The sequence below is a fragment of the Xyrauchen texanus genome, chromosome 27 (assembly GCF_025860055.1).
Source record: "Xyrauchen texanus isolate HMW12.3.18 chromosome 27, RBS_HiC_50CHRs, whole genome shotgun sequence".
NCBI lineage: Eukaryota > Metazoa > Chordata > Actinopteri > Cypriniformes > Catostomidae > Xyrauchen > Xyrauchen texanus.
In genome coordinates, this window is record NC_068302.1 from 2322096 (window position 1) to 2337982 (window position 15887).

At 42.1% G+C, this 15887-nt stretch overlaps 1 protein-coding gene across 1 annotated transcript in view; it reads right to left on the reverse strand.

Annotated features, from left to right (window-relative positions):
• The window catches only part of LOC127620825 (intraflagellar transport protein 122 homolog), a 97945-nt gene that overhangs the window by 67038 nt on the left and 15020 nt on the right, over window positions 1–15887 (reverse strand). The window contains exons 8-9 of the mRNA XM_052094081.1: window positions 10354–10429; window positions 5098–5289 (exon numbers count right to left, since the gene is read on the reverse strand). Coding sequence (XP_051950041.1) covers window positions 5098–5289; window positions 10354–10429 — 268 coding nt within the window. The remainder of the gene's footprint in view (window positions 1–5097; window positions 5290–10353; window positions 10430–15887) is intronic.

Here is a 15887-nt window from a genome sequence, read left to right on the forward strand (position 1 = left end):
CTGAACAACACAACAACAAGATAAACACTCACACTGCTGTCCCATCTAACTACAGTAACTGAACAGCTAATGTCAATCACTATCATTACATGAACATATCTATGAAAGTTGTAACAAAGATACAAATATAAGTGATGCAAACAAAAACAAACACCATCATTTAGCATTAATAAGATTAAGGTTATTTAAAGGACCATTACTTTCATGACAATTAAGCACATTTTTATGCCAAATACTCATTAATCTTAGAAACTGAATGATCTGACATTGTTTTGCAGGCACAATACTCATTTTAACAAAATAAACTACAGGCCGATACTGATATTTTGTTACATTCCTTATTTTGTCATTATATCACATCATATCACATTTTGTTTTGCTTAGGAATTATGCTTGAAAAAATGAACAAAGAGGTACAAAAGCTATTTTATTGTTCTCACAATTCATCATTTCCATTGAAGATGGACTGGATCTGTTGAACACATTACAGGACAAAATGGTAACAATAAAAAAGTCACAATGAAAGATACAGTGGCAAGAAAAAGTATGTGAACCCTTTGGAATTAGCTGGTTTTCTGCATTATTGGTCATAAAATGTGAACTCATCTTTATTAAAGTCACAAGTATAGACAAACACAATGTGCTTAAACTAACAACAAACAATTCTAATATTTCATGTCTTTATTGAACACATCCCATTAAACAGTCACAGTGCTGTGAAAAATATGTGAACCCTTGGATTTAATAACTGGTCGATCCTCCTTTGGCAGCAATACCCTCAAACAAGTGTTTCCAGTAGCTGCAGATTAGACCTGCACAACGTTCAGAAGAAATGTTCCTCCTTACAGAACTGCTTCAGCTCAGTCATATTCTTAGCATGTCTGGTGTGAACGGCTCTCTTGAGGTCATTCCACAGCATCTCTATTGGGTTAAGGTCTCGGCTCTGACTGGGACACTAGAAAAGGTGGATTTCCTTTTTTTGAAGCCAATCTGTAGTTAATTTACTTTGATGTTTAGAGTCATTGTCCTGCTACATCAGCCAACTTCTGCTGAGCTTCAGCTGGTGCACAGCCATCCTGACATTATCCTGTAGGATATCTTGATAAACTTGGGAATTCGTTTTTCCCTCGATGATGTCAAGCGGTCCAGCCCCCAAAGCCCCAAATTATGATGCTCCTCCACCGTACCTCACCACTAAGATGATGTTTTCATGTTGGTATGTGGTGCCCCTTTTACGGCATACGTAGTGCTGTGTGTTCTTCCCAAACAAGTCAGCATTAGTTTCATCAGTCCACAAAACATTTTCCCAGTAGCATTGTGAAGTGTCGAGGTAGTCTTTGGCAAACTTCAGGTGCGAGGTGATGTTTTTATTAGAAAGAAGCGGCTTCTTTCTTGACGTCCTGCCATGAACACCATGTCTGTTTAATGTTTTCTGTATAGTAGAATCATGAACAGAGATGTTAACCAGTTCCAATGATTCCTTCATGTCTTTAGCAGTAACTCTAGTGTTCATTTTACCTCACTGAGCATTCTGCGGTGTGTCCTTTGAGTCATCTTGGCTGGACGGTCACTTCTTGGAAGAGTAGCCACAGTACTAAATCTCCATTTATAGACACTTTGTCTAACTGTGGAATATCTAAGTTCTTCAAGATAACTTTGTAACCCATTCCAGCTTTATGCAAAGCAACAATTCTTGATCGTAGGTCTTCAGAGTTCTCTTATTTTGTGAGGCATGTTCTACATCAGCAGATGCTTCTTGTGAATAGCAAACTCAAAATGTTTGAGTGCTTTTTATAAGTAAAATTAGCTCTAACCCAGACCTCCAATCTCGTTAAATTAATTGGATGACAGGTTTGCCAACTTCTGACTCTTATTAGCTTCTTTTTTTTTGATTTTTGACTATGGATTCACTTGTTTTTTCCACTGCACTGTTAATGTTTCAGGGGATGTGTTCAGTAAAGACATGAAAGATTAGAATTGTTTGTTGTTAGTTTAAGCACATTGTGTTTGTCTATACTTGTGACTTTAATGAAGATGAGATCACATTTTATGACCAATTAATGCAGAAAATCTGTTAATTCCAAAGGGAATTGCCACTGTAGATACAAGATTAAAAAAAAGAGAAAAATATATTTTGTTTTCAATTCTTTAAAAAATATGATAACATAATTGTTGAAGTGGGGAAAAGGTTCAAAACAATATAACTTGCATTAGTATTATGACAGAACATTACACATTTATATTGTGAATCTGCAACATGCTTTAATTTTTAATGTATCTATTTTGGTAGGTATTTCTTTTCATTACAAACAGATGATTAGAAACTTTATACAATGCAATACATTTACATAAATAATTATAAATAAACCATTGGTTTGTCATACCTGCGTTTTCATGCTTTGACCAATATAATAATTGGCTAATAAATAATGGTGGCCAGTACATCGGTGCTTCCTAAATAGTGTACTAAGAAAATGTAATTCTCATTACTGTAATGAGGAAAACGAATCTCTGTTGCTCCATTAGTCTCACAAACATTGTTTTAGACATTTACATTTACATGTATGCATTTGGCAGACGCTTTTATCCAAAGCGACTTACAGTGCACTTATTACAGGGACAATCCCCCCAGAGCAATCTGGAGTTAAGTGCCTTGCTCAAGGACACAATGGTGGTGGCTGTGGGGCTTGAACCAACGTCCTTCTGATTACCAGATTACCAGTTATGTGCTTAGACCACTAAACCACCACCACCTAACCAGGCTTTTAGTGTGTGGCTTGTTGAAATTTTTTCTGAAACGCGAATTCCAGAAAAAGTATTGCTCAAAATTATTTTTAGCGCATCAAAATAAAGCTGATGGAAACGCTAATTATCGCTAAAATTTCACAAGTGTTGACATAATGTTTTTCTGTAACTCTATGTCGATACTACGAAATTTTGAAAATTGGCATTTACGCAAAAATGTAGTGTCACATGACAGAATTTGCCCCAATCATTAGCCTGTGTTAATCATGAGGACAAGGTATACATCCTTTAAAGCCAATTTATTGTACGTGATTATGGATTAATCTTAACGGCATATAGATCCGATTCTGCAAACATGACCCTTCCAGGAGTGCCGACACAAATATCTTGTATCATGCACATCGACAAGTGCACGGAGAACCAATGAATGGCCACTGTTTGTGATTAATTTAGTTGTGGTAACCTTCCGTTTATTTATTAAAGTTGCTTTTTTTTATTAGACCACAATAATAATAAAAAACATAATTTCTATGCACAAAGATAAATAAAAAATAAATACACAATACTGGGAGAAAAGCTTCAGTGAGCTTTTTTGGATCACTCATTTATAGCCCAATTCTATAAAATTATTGTTTAGCTTACTTTTTAAAAAATGCTGGCAAAATTCCTTATATGAAATTAAATATATTACCATCCATCCATCCATCCATCTTCAACCGCTTATCCTGTGTACAGGGTCGCGGGGGGCTGGAGCCTATCCCAGCTAACATTGGGCGAAAGGCGGGGGACACCCTGGACAGGTCGCCAGTCCATCGCAGGGCCACACACAGACAGACATACACTCACCTCCATACCTAGGGCAATTTTTTGGAGACACCAATTAACCTAGCCTGCATGTCTTTTGGATGGTGGGAGGAAGCCGGAGTACCCGGAGAGAACCCACGCACACACGGGGAGAACATGCAAACTCCACACAGAAAGGCCGGGGCAACCAGGGTTTGAACCCACGACCTTCTTAAATATATTACCAAACTAAAAAATATATATTTTTAGACCTATTTATTCCTTTTCTTTACATAAATTTAAATTAGCCTTTAGTAGACAAAAAAATGCTGAATGGCGTTCTCAGAATGTTCTACTCTTTTTTCAAGACTATAAACTACTAGAAATATATGTCCAATGACTTCACTTTCAGAAAACGAGCTTTTGAACATTTTAAAAGGTTTAAATGTTTTAAATCTAACCCTCTTTACCTCAGATTGCATTTGCTGAGCTTCTTCACAGAATGTAAATTGCATTATGATATTAAAATAATTTGATATGACAATCAAGTTCAGTTGGTCATTAAAAGTTGCTGGAGAAATATACGGGACATAATGCAGTCGTGACAGCGATGCTTTAGATTAGATGATTGTTCAAAATAGCCTATTGAATATCAGTAATGTATAATATGTGAACCCTGATATTACACCACATCAATGTTTCGATGGATGGTCCTTATACTGAGACAGAAAGTTTCCCCCACTACTTGGTGCAGGTTGCCAGCTTGAACAGGGCCATGACGAGTCGTTTTCGGGTCAGAACCGGAGACGACCTGCGATATGTGCAACATCAGGACCAATATTACAGTCCTATCAGAAGGGCAATTCCTCCTCTTCTGATTTTATTTGTGAAATTAAAATAACAGTAAGATGGCTAATTTCAATGAATTGTCTCAATTCTCTCCCTATTTTACCAAAACTTCAAAAGAAAAAAATGAGGGACATCTGGGAGGCGAATTAACGATAAACACACATTTCTGAATGGAATCAGCTTAAGGGCAGATTTCTTTTGCGATAAACCAAAAGTTATGCGTCAAAGTGTTTTTTAGGTGTGACGTCATCATGCACACCATTTTTATCGATAAAAGGCAGTTTGAATGGAAATGGGCAGAAGCTTTCTGAAAAAGCCTGTCTGCTGTGATCAAACAAACAGACAGTCCTGCCCCCAACTCAAGCCCTTGGTCAGCCAATGTTGTTGTGTTCAGCTGGACGGGTCGTTCAAAACAAACAAAGGACACATGGCACAGAGACGCAGTGTTTACAGTTTTCAAGAAAATTACCTATGAATGGCCTATATTTAAAGTATTTTTACATCGAAAAAGTTACACACTTCAGTTTTAACTATTTAAATAATATATCAGATTTTTTGCATTATGGAGTGAATGAGAATGGGATGTAGGGGTGCTTAATTGTCATGAAAATAATTGTCCTTTATGCAAAACTAAATCATTTTTTTGGATTAAATGTTACACAGACATGTTTTTTTGATATTCATCCAATTATCCTCTGAATAATTAAATAAATCTCTGACCACATAATTGGAGTCTGGTTTGACGCGGCAGGTCCAGACCCAGGAATTCTGTTCGCCGATGGTGCCGAGCCGAACGCCGTCTTTAGTGTAGAGTGAGGCCTGTTTATCGGAGCCGCCCATCACGATATACTCGCCCTTAGAGAAGAAGCTCACACAGCAGGGGTCAAAGTTCAGCTGCCGGTCCTTTCCTATCTGCAACAGACAAAAGAATAGCATTCAACCTAGACCAGAGGAAAAAGAAAAATGTAGGCTATTGTGGTCGTTTCAGTACTTTTATAGCATTTTTAAATGAGTCTGAGACAACATTGTGCATTATTATTTGGAATCAAACTGCTTTTTCTAACAGTAAACTTTATATGCTTGCTCATAAACTTCTTGGGTAATTTGTAGACAGTTATTAGAAACACAAACACACTAAGACAATTTAATATTAAACAAGTAAATGATTTTATTTGATTAAGAAGCACTTAAAATGCACACAGCCTGCCAAAAACACTACAAGGAAAAACCCAAACACTAATAAGATGACAAAGCATCCTGGAACCCACAGCACCCCAGACCAATGTGCTCTTTTAGCACTTTTAGACACAAGCACATGTTCTGTAAGTGACGGCATGTGAAGTTCAGTCATCATGTGAAATCCTAGACAGTATCATACATCATGTGATATCCCATTGGCAGAAAACATAGTCAGTAAGCCTCCTACACACTCTTACACTCTTTTCTTAAAGGAAAAGATCATCATTTACTCATGTCATTTTAAACCTGTATGACTTTCTTTCTTACAGTGGAATGCAAAAGGTGGGTAACACTTTACTAACTACATGGTATAAAGTATTTGTCAAGCATTATTTTATAGGTAATCCATGATTTAGAAATTGTTGGTCCTAAATTGTTAATAATATATTAATAAAGTATTCAACAACAAAATCATATTCATTTATATTTCTGTAGCAAACATTTTTTTGTTTAATAAGTTCATACACATGCAGTCTGATAATTGTTTTCCATCTTTAATAAACTTAAAAGAAAATTGTTACTCATACCTAACAAATATGTTTCAGTTGATGCAAACCCATGGTAACATGTTTATGAGAACATTACGACATAAATCCATAATTAATAAAGACAATGTTTATACATTTATGCATGCAATAAATTGGAAATATATTTATGTTTAGTTAATGTGTTTACAACTGTTTTAGGAACACTTACTATTCAAGCAATTAATGCTTATTAAAGTTCATAACAAAGCAATGACTAATTGCTAGCGAGAATGTCATGTAACCTAACGAAAAGTGAGAGTCTAATGAAATATTTTGTAATGATCCATTAATCTGAAAAGTTGGCCATGAAATAACCATCTCCAAAGCATCTCACGAGACTCAAAACATCATATGGGTTTTGAACAATAGGACGGCAGGTAAATAATGACAGAATAAAAAATGTTGGGTGAACTATCCTTTGGAACTGTGTTTTCACTCAAATGAAGTGGTTCAGACTGTTTCAGTGCAAGAGAAACTACATTAAAGTGAGAGAGACAGACAGAACAAGCAATAATGCAGAAGAGAGAGAAAACATGAGGGTTAGGGAGAAAAAGAGGCAGAATGACAAAGAGCAAGCAGGAGGATCATGTTTCATATTTGGGAATGCATGTATGGGTTTTGTCTCTTGTCTCTGCCTCTGCCTCTTACATCAAATCATGTGTAGTACTCGGCCAAACACACGTCACATTAGTTTCCTAAATGGTCTTTATTGTGCTGTCTACTGATGTCTGTTAGCCAAACCCATGTCTCACACGCACACACACACACACACACACACAAACACACACACCCGAGCATGTGTTTCCTCTCACAGATGAGACGTGCCTCTATGCTTTTCCCTTAAATACCTCCACTGCTCTGGACAACAGCAGTTTTACAAGCTCCTACCAATATCATTGTAATGCAAACAGCATGCTGAATGTTTGTTCAGACAGCACTGGAGGCAACCGAGTTACTGCTTAACGAGCAATGCATATTTTCCCTTAATTACTCCACTTCCCATATGTACCTGGGGGAGGACATGCAGGCATGCTGTAATTATACCGTTTTACTGAAGGAAAGTGCTGTTGTTCTAGTACATGGTTTGTGTGGCCTTCACAGTGCAGGCACAATGGGGGGTAAATTCGACAAGAAGAAATGCAGTCGACAAGTCAAAGTCAAGTCTCAAATCTTTTAAAGACAAGTCTAAGTGAAGTCTCAAATCTTAAAAGAACAATTTAAAGTCATCTCAAATCTTTCAAGGGCAATTTAAAGTCTCAAATCTTTCAAGGACAAGTCAAAGTCAAGTTTTAAATCTTTCATGGACAAGTAAAAGTCAAGTCTAAAACCTTTAAAGGATAAGCCTAGGTCAAGTCTCACATTTTTCAATAACAAGTCTAATTCAAGTCTCAAATCTTTCTATGACAAGTCAAAGACAAGTTTTAAATCATTCAAGGACAAGTCTAAGTCATGTCTTAATTCTTTAAGTCTAAAATCTTTAAAGGACAAGCCTTTAGGCTATAAGCCACTTAGCTTAAAAAGTTTAAAAAGTGCAAATCAATCCCAGAACAACAGCACAGGACCTTGTGAAGATGCTGGAGGTAACAGGTAGACAAGTATCTATATCCACAGTAAAACGAGTCCTATATCAACATAACCTGAAAGGCTGCTCAGCAAGGAAGAAGCAACTGCTCCAAAACCGCCATAAACAGCCAGACTACAGTTTGCAAGTGCACATAGTGACAAAGCTCTTACTTTTTGGAGCAATTTCCTCTGGTCTGATGAAACCAAAAAATTACTTTTTGGTCATAATGACCATAGTTATGTTTGGAGGCTTGCAAGATGAAGAACATCATCCCAACCGTGAAGCATGCGGGTGCAGCATCGTGTTGTGGGGATGCATTGCTGCAGGAGGGACTGGTACAATTCACAAAATAGATGGCATCATGAGAAAAAAAAATTATGTGGATATATTGAAGCGACATCTCAAGACATCAGACAGGAAGTTAAAGCTTAATCGCAAATGGATCTTCCAAATGGACAATAACCCCAAGCATACCTTTTGAGTTGAGGCAAAATGGCTTAAGGACAACAAAGTCAAGGTATTGGAATGTCCATCACAAAGCCCTGACCTCAATCCCATAGAATATTTGTGGGCAGAACTGAAAAAGTGTGTGTGAGCAAGGAGGCCAACAAACCTGACTCAGTTACACCAGTTCTGTCTGGAGGAATGGGACAAAATTCCAACAACTTATTGTGAGAAGCTTGTGGAAGGCGAACCAAAATGATTCACCCAAGTTAAATAATTTAAAAGCTACTAAATACTAACAAACTTTTTACCCACTGAGAATGTGATGAAAGAAATATCAGCTGAAATAAATAATTCTTTCTACTATTATTCTTTATTATTCTACCATTTCATTTTCTTAAAATAAAGTAGTAATTCAGACTGACATAAAACTGAGCAATGTTTTCTACGATTAATTGTCAGGAATTGTGAAAAACTGAGTTTAAATGTATATGGCTAACGTGTATGTAAACTTCTGACTTCAACTGTATAAAGTATTAATTATTAAAGTAAACATTCAGAATGAAATGCAACATAAAACTACTACTGTTCTTTACTGTATGATTTTAATACATTTATACTTTTTAAAGCTACTAAAGTTACTCAGTCAAGAGCAGTGAGTGGTTTTCTCATTTTCTTGTTCTGGTTGTTTGATTATTAAATGACACACTAGACAGCAGCAGATCTATTAGCTTACATTTATACTTTCAAGCCTGATATTTTAATACAAATCTGCTTTTTTCTCTGCTGTTTATGTTCACTTTAGACATCACTATCTGTGTTTACATGAATACCTCACCAAGATGGGCATTTTGGAATGTATTTGACCCTTCAGGTGCACATTGGCGTGAGAATTTTCGGAGCACATGTGTATGTTTAGCACACACACATACACCACATGTCAATCAAACAGGGCACAGCTGTTACTAGATCGCTAGCTATTTATAAAATTACGCACTCTGTATTATTTTATATTAACTTTCTAATGAATGACACAGGCCTAGGCTATCAAAAATACAGCCGGTTATTTTTTATTATTATTGACGTTTTAATCAGTTTGCTTGTCCGGTCGGGCAAGTAAAATTCTCTTTCACTTGCTCCTTCAAAAATCCACTTGTCCCTGACAAGCGGACAAGCATTAATGTCGAGCCCTGCTTTAACAACTGTCATGTCAGCAACACCGGTTTTAGGAATAGAATAGGAAAAAAGAATATTAATAAAATATTACATGTTCTAAGGAGTGCTAAGCATTCTATATTCTGTGGCAATTCTTTTATTTATTATTTATTCCCCCTTTTCTCCCAATTTGGAATGCCCAATGTGCTTTTAATTCCTCATGGTCACGTAGCGATTCGCCTCGATCCAGGTGGCAGAGAATGAATCCCAGTTTCCTCCATGTCTGAGATCGCCAAACTACGCATCTTATCTCGTGGCTTGTTGAGCACGTTGCCACGGAGACATAGCACGTGTGGAGGCTTCACGCCATCCACCGCAGCATCCACACTCAACTCGCCGCACGCCCCACCGAGAACGAACCACGTTATAGTGACCACGAGGAGTTTACCTCATGTGACTCTACCCTCCCTAGCAACCAGGCCAATTTGGTTGCTTATGAGACTTGGCTGGAGTCACTCAGCACGCCCTGGATTCAAACTCACGACTCCAGGTGTGATAGTCAGCGTCTTTTACCACTGAGCAACCCAGGGCCCCATATTCTGTGGCTATTATTATTTCTGGATTAAGTATTTAAATTCACAGTTTTTAAAGAAATTTCAATTTTTCCAATTACTGGTACAGCTTTTTTTATTTAATTCTTTCAAATAAATGTGATATTACAGCATTATTTATCTCTGAGTCTGACTTTGAATGGGCAGAACTCTAAATCTAATAACATAGACAAAGATAACAGTTATAGTCATTGTTCCAGTCAGAATCTGCGCTGTAAAAATCAATGATAGCTGTCACCATTTAATGCTGGTAAGTGACCGTGGTATAAGCGGGATAATCCAGAATTAGGTGTGTGTTATACAATTTGAATGCTTTTTGTGGTTCTTCACCTCCACGCATTGCATTAAAATTGTTAAACACGCACCTAGCCGTGGATTATCACTTACTTATCCAATGTAAGAATAAGCAAGTATGTTTTTTCAAGTAGACACTGACCTGTTTCCCACTGAGCTGGTAGAAAGACAGCTTCTGTCCCCAATCAGCCACTGCCAAGATATCATTGTGCTCATCCCTGAAACACACACATGACTCTTTTAGTACTCTTGACTTTTATTGTTAGTCCTGCAAAGTTTTGGGAGTGACAGCCACATTTAAATGCTTAAATGAATCCCCTAATTTCTTGCTCTGTGTGTGTACGGGATACAGGAGTCAAGGCCCTTTCACAGCAAGAATGATAACTCTAACAATAACTTTAAAGATAACAATATTAGCATCCACACCAACAGATGAGAACTATCTACTGTTCTAAGTGCATGCTGTAGTTATGTTTACTGCCAAGAGAATGGACATAGATGACCTGCTACTGCTGTACGTTTTGCAAAGAAACCAAAAGAAAAACAAATGGAAAGAAGGCAATGTTGTCAACATTAGTGCTGTATACCTGAAGTAATTATATGCCACCAGCTTGGATTAGCTTTTCATTATCTCATCTCCAAAAATACTGAAAAAGAATGCAGAAGAGACATTAGCGGTTTTTGAGCAGGAGTTTCCATTTCGGTTGTGCATGTAATTCAGTGCTGGAATGTGTTATTTTGAGGATGAGTGCACGTTGTGGCTCGAGCTCTTTAAAGTTGGATGGATTTTGATTGGCTGTCAATGTTTTTTCATTCATCACCTGATTAAAAAATTGCTCTGAAAGTGATCCTAATGATATGCTCCTCTGTGACGTTATCGTTATAGTAGTGGTGTGGACTCCACTATTCTCTAAGAGTAAGAATTATTTTTTTAAACTTTATGGTTATAGTTATTGTTATGGTTATCGTCCTTGGTGTGAGCAGGCTTTAACTCCTGAAATTGCATTAATTGTCAGTGATACCCATACCAATGTTTTGCTTTAAACAAGATTTCACCTTTTTAAAAACCATTCGCTATCAAAAGAAAAGTGTCCATGAGTTGCTCAGTTTGGTTCTGTACACTACATGGATTTAATGTAAATGTGGTTGTCACAACCTGAATTTTGGTTGTAGAATGAGGTTGTCACCACTGTAAATAACTGAACTCTGTGTGGTCTTTGTATATGTGGTTGTTTGGGTTTTCTGGGTGGTTTCTTGCTGGCCCTAGTCAAAAGAGCACACTCACAAGAGCTCTCTAGATATGGCTCGGGTCCCTCTTTCAATGTAAGTCTAGAGGTCTTTTTTACCTGTTAAATCATCTTCCAAAGGTACTTTATGTAACTGTGGCAGCGGGGGTGTGGTCAAGCGCCCGTCCGGGAGAGAAAAGTGGTAAGGGCGCTTACACCTGAGCTAAATTAAGCCTAACACCTGTGTCTAATTGCAGTAGCGTGAGGAGAGCAGATAAAAGCCAGCAGCCACACAGCATCGAGAGGGAGAGCCCGACAACAAGGCCAAGAATACTTGTGTTCATGTATAAATTAAGATTAAAATGAAAGCTTACCCCTTAAGCTGACACCTGTTTCTGTCCCTTCCTTTGACTGTTTCACATTGGTGCCCGAAACCCGGGAACAGAAGGAACACCTTTTTTTTTTTTTCCAAGTTATGGAACAGAGTCGCCCCGTAGAGTCCTCCCAGCTGGCGGAAGTCCTCCAGTCCCTCGCAACTCTCCATCAAGGCCACCAACAATCCCTGCTTGAGCTCCGGCAGGATCAAGATCGAAGTTTTTTCGCGATCATGTGGGCTCAGGCAGAGGACCGACTCGCTATCTGGAGCCTCCTCAGCCAGGAGACTGCGTCGGCCTCAGCCGCGACCCCAGACACCCGCGCTACGCTACCCCCGCCCACGTTACAGAAGATGGGGGCAGAAGATGATCCTGAGGCCTTCCTCGACTTGTTCGAGAGGACGTCAGAAATCTGGGGCTGGCCGCCCGAACAGTGGGCAGCCCGCCTAATTCCTCTCCTGTCCGGGGAAGCAAAACTCGCGGCACAACAACTGCCGGCGACAAGCCTCCTGGCTTACGCTGACCTGAAGAGGGCCATTCTGCAACGGGTCGGTCGGAGCCCGGAAGAGAACGGCCAGCTCTTCCGGAGCATGAAGCTAGAGAAGTGTGATCACCCGTTCGCGTTTGCTGAATGGCTCCGGGACACCTGTCGGTGGTGGCTGCTCGCGGGGGACCGCGACATCGAGGGAGTCATCGATCAGGTGGTGCTGGAGCAATTCGCGCAACGGCTGCCCAGGAGAACGGCGGAGTGGGTCCAGTGCCACCGCCCGGCGTCGCTGGAGGCAGCTGTCCAGCTTGCGGAGGACCACTTGGCGGCGATACCGAGGGCGGATGAGCCCTCCCCCCCTCTCTCTCTCTCCCCTGTGTCTTCCCCCGTTCCCCCCCCTTTCCCTCTCGCTCTGCTCTCTCCCCAGGGCCCGTTCTTGCCCCGCGCAGGCGTGGAGGATACACAAGACCAACCTCCCGGCCATGGGAGAACCCGCCTACCCCTTCCCAGTCCTTCAGCCGCTCTCCTCCTCAGGTGGGGGCGCCTGCCAGCACGGGTGCGGCCGTGGCGCCTGGGCCGGCCTGCTGGAGACCTGGACCACTTCCGGGATCAATGTCCGCTGATGGAGGTGGGGACGGTGGTGCGGGTCTCCGATGTCCCGCAGGCTGCCCCCGGTCGGGCTGGAGCATACCGGATTCCGGTAAGGATCCAGGGGGGTACATACCAAGCATTGTTGGATACCGGCTGTAACCAGACCACCATCCATCAACGCTTGGTTCAACCCGGGGCTTTGGGCTCAGCTAAACGGGTGAGGGTGAGGTGTGTGCATGGGGATGTTCACAAGTATCCCATGGTGACTTTGGCAATCAAATTCCGGGGAGGAAAACATAGTGTGGAGGCAGCGGTTAGTTCCTGCCTCACCCATCCGCTAATCTTGGGTACTGATTGGCCGAATTTTAGAAATGTATTAGAGGGAGTGTATGCAGATGGGTCCTGCATGAAAGTGAAGAGATGTGTGATGTGCGATGCTTTGGCAGGGGAGGCGGAGCCGGAGCCGTCCTCGGCTACTCCGAGTGACAAGGGAAGGGGCGAGGTTGTCGCCCCTCCTCTCAGGGAATTCCCTGAGGGGGACTTCCCCTTGGAGCAGTCGCAGGATGAAACCCTTAAGCACGCTTCTGACCAAGTGAGAGTAATCGATGGTCAACAACTCCGGCCGGGCGTCGCCATTTCATATCCGTATTTTTCGGTTATTAAAAGATCGGTTATACAGAGTGACGCAGGACGCTCAAACAAAGGAGAAAGTGACACAATTGCTGGTTCCGCGGAGCCGCCGGGAAATGGTTTTCCAGGCGGCTCACTATAATCCTATGGCCGGTCACCTAGGGGAACGGAAAACACTTCTCCGTCTAATAGCCCGTTTCTATTGGCCGGGCATTGGCGGCGACGTCCGCAGGTGGTGTGCGGCGTGCCGCGAATGTCAGCTGGTAAACCCACTGGCCACCCCAAAAGCGCCTTTGCGCCCCCTTCCATTGATCGAGGTCCCCTTCGAGAGAATTGGAATGGACCTCGTCGGGCCATTAGAACGGACGTCACGCGGACATCGCTTTGTGTTAGTCCTGGTGGATTACACTACGCGATATCCGGAAGCAGTGCCTCTGAGCAACATCTCAGCACGTAGTGTTGCCGGGGCACTCTTCAAGATAATCTCCCGGGTGAGGATTTCTCTCGGAACCCCCACCGACCAAGGCACTACTTTTATGTCAGGAACACTTCGCGAACTTTATGAACTATTGGGCATTAAGTCGATTCGCATTAGCGTGTACCATCCTCAGACAGATGGACTGGTGGAACGATTTAATAAAACACTAAAAAATATGATTCGTAAATTCGTGCACGAAGACGCTAGGAATTGGGATAAGTGGCTGGACCCCCTGTTATTCGCAGTACGAGAGGTTCCGCAAGCCTCCACGGGGTTCTCCCCATTTGAGCTGCTGTACGGGCGACGCCCACGCGGGGTCCTCGACGTCATTCGTGAAGCTTGGGAGGAGGGACCTTCTAATAGTAAAAATGAAATTCAATACGTTCTTGATCTTCGAGCAAAACTCCACACTGGGGCAATTAACACAGGAGAATTTGCTCCAGGCTCAAGAACGGCAACGCCGTCTGTATGACAGGGGTGCTCAGCTACGGGAATTTGCAGCGGGAGAGAAAGTGCTTGTATTACTCCCAACATCGAGCTCGAAATTACTCGCCAAGTGGCAAGGACCCTTTGAGGTCACACGACGAGAAGGGGACCTCGATTATGAAGTCAAACGTACCGATAGAGGGGGTCAAATATATCACCTCAACTTCCTGAAATTGTGGAGAGAAGAGGCGGCCTCTGTGACGTTGGCAACGGTAGTTCCGGAGAAGGCGGAGCTCGGACCGGAGGTAAACAAAGCCTGCAATCCTAACACCCCGGTTCCTTGTGGAGACCACCTCTCACCGCCCCAACTCGCAGAGGTTTCCGACTACAAAAGGAGTTTGCAGACGTGTTCTCTCCTCTACCGGGCCGCACAAACATCATACAACACCACATCGAGACCGAGCCATGCGTGGTGGTACGTTGCCACCCTTATCGCTTGCCCGAACATAAAAAGAAAACAGTTCGGGAAGAATTGGACGCAATGCTTGAGATGGGGGTAATAGAAGAATCCCACAGCGATTGGTCCAGCCCGGTCGTTCTTGTTCCCAAGAGCGACGGGTCTGTACGTTTCTGTGTGGATTATAGAAAAGTCAACGCGGTGTCTAAATTTGACGCGTACCCAATGCCCCGTGTTGATGAACTGCTCGATCGGTTAGGTACTGCTCGATTTTATTCGACCTTGGATCTAACGAAGGGTTATTGGCAGATCCCCTTGACACCAATATCCCGTGAAAAAACGGCTTTCACTACGCCGTTTGGATTACACCAATTCGTGCCGCTTCCTTTCGGTTTGTTCGGGGCACCAGCCACGTTTCAGCGTCTCATGGATAGGATCCTCAGACCGCACACTGCTTACGCCGCTGCCTATCTAGACGATATCATCATTTATAGCAATGATTGGCAGCGGCACATGCAACATCTGAGGGCCGTCCTGAGGTCGCTGCGGCGGGCGGGGCTCACGGCAAACCCGAAAAAGTGCACGGTTGGGCGTGTGGAGGTACGGTATCTGGGGTTCCACTTGGGACATGGCCAGGTGCGTCCCCAAATTGACAAGACCGCGGTGATTGCGACTTGCCCTAGACCCAAGACCAAAAAGGGGGTGAGGCAGTTCCTGGGGCTGGCTGGCTATTACAGACGGTTTGTGCCTAATTATTCGGATGTCACCAGCCCGCTGACTGACCTCACTAAAAAGGGGGCTCCAGATCCGGTCCAATGGTCGGAGCAGTGCCAACAGGCGTTTACACAGATTAAAGCTGCACTTTGTGGGGGGCCGCTTTTGCATGCACCTGACTTCTCTCTCCCTTTTGTATTACAGACGGACGCTTCAGACAGAGGGCTGGGGGCCGTACTCTCGCAGGTGGTGGAGGGAGAGGAGCGCCCGGTGCTGTACATTAGCCGGAAGCT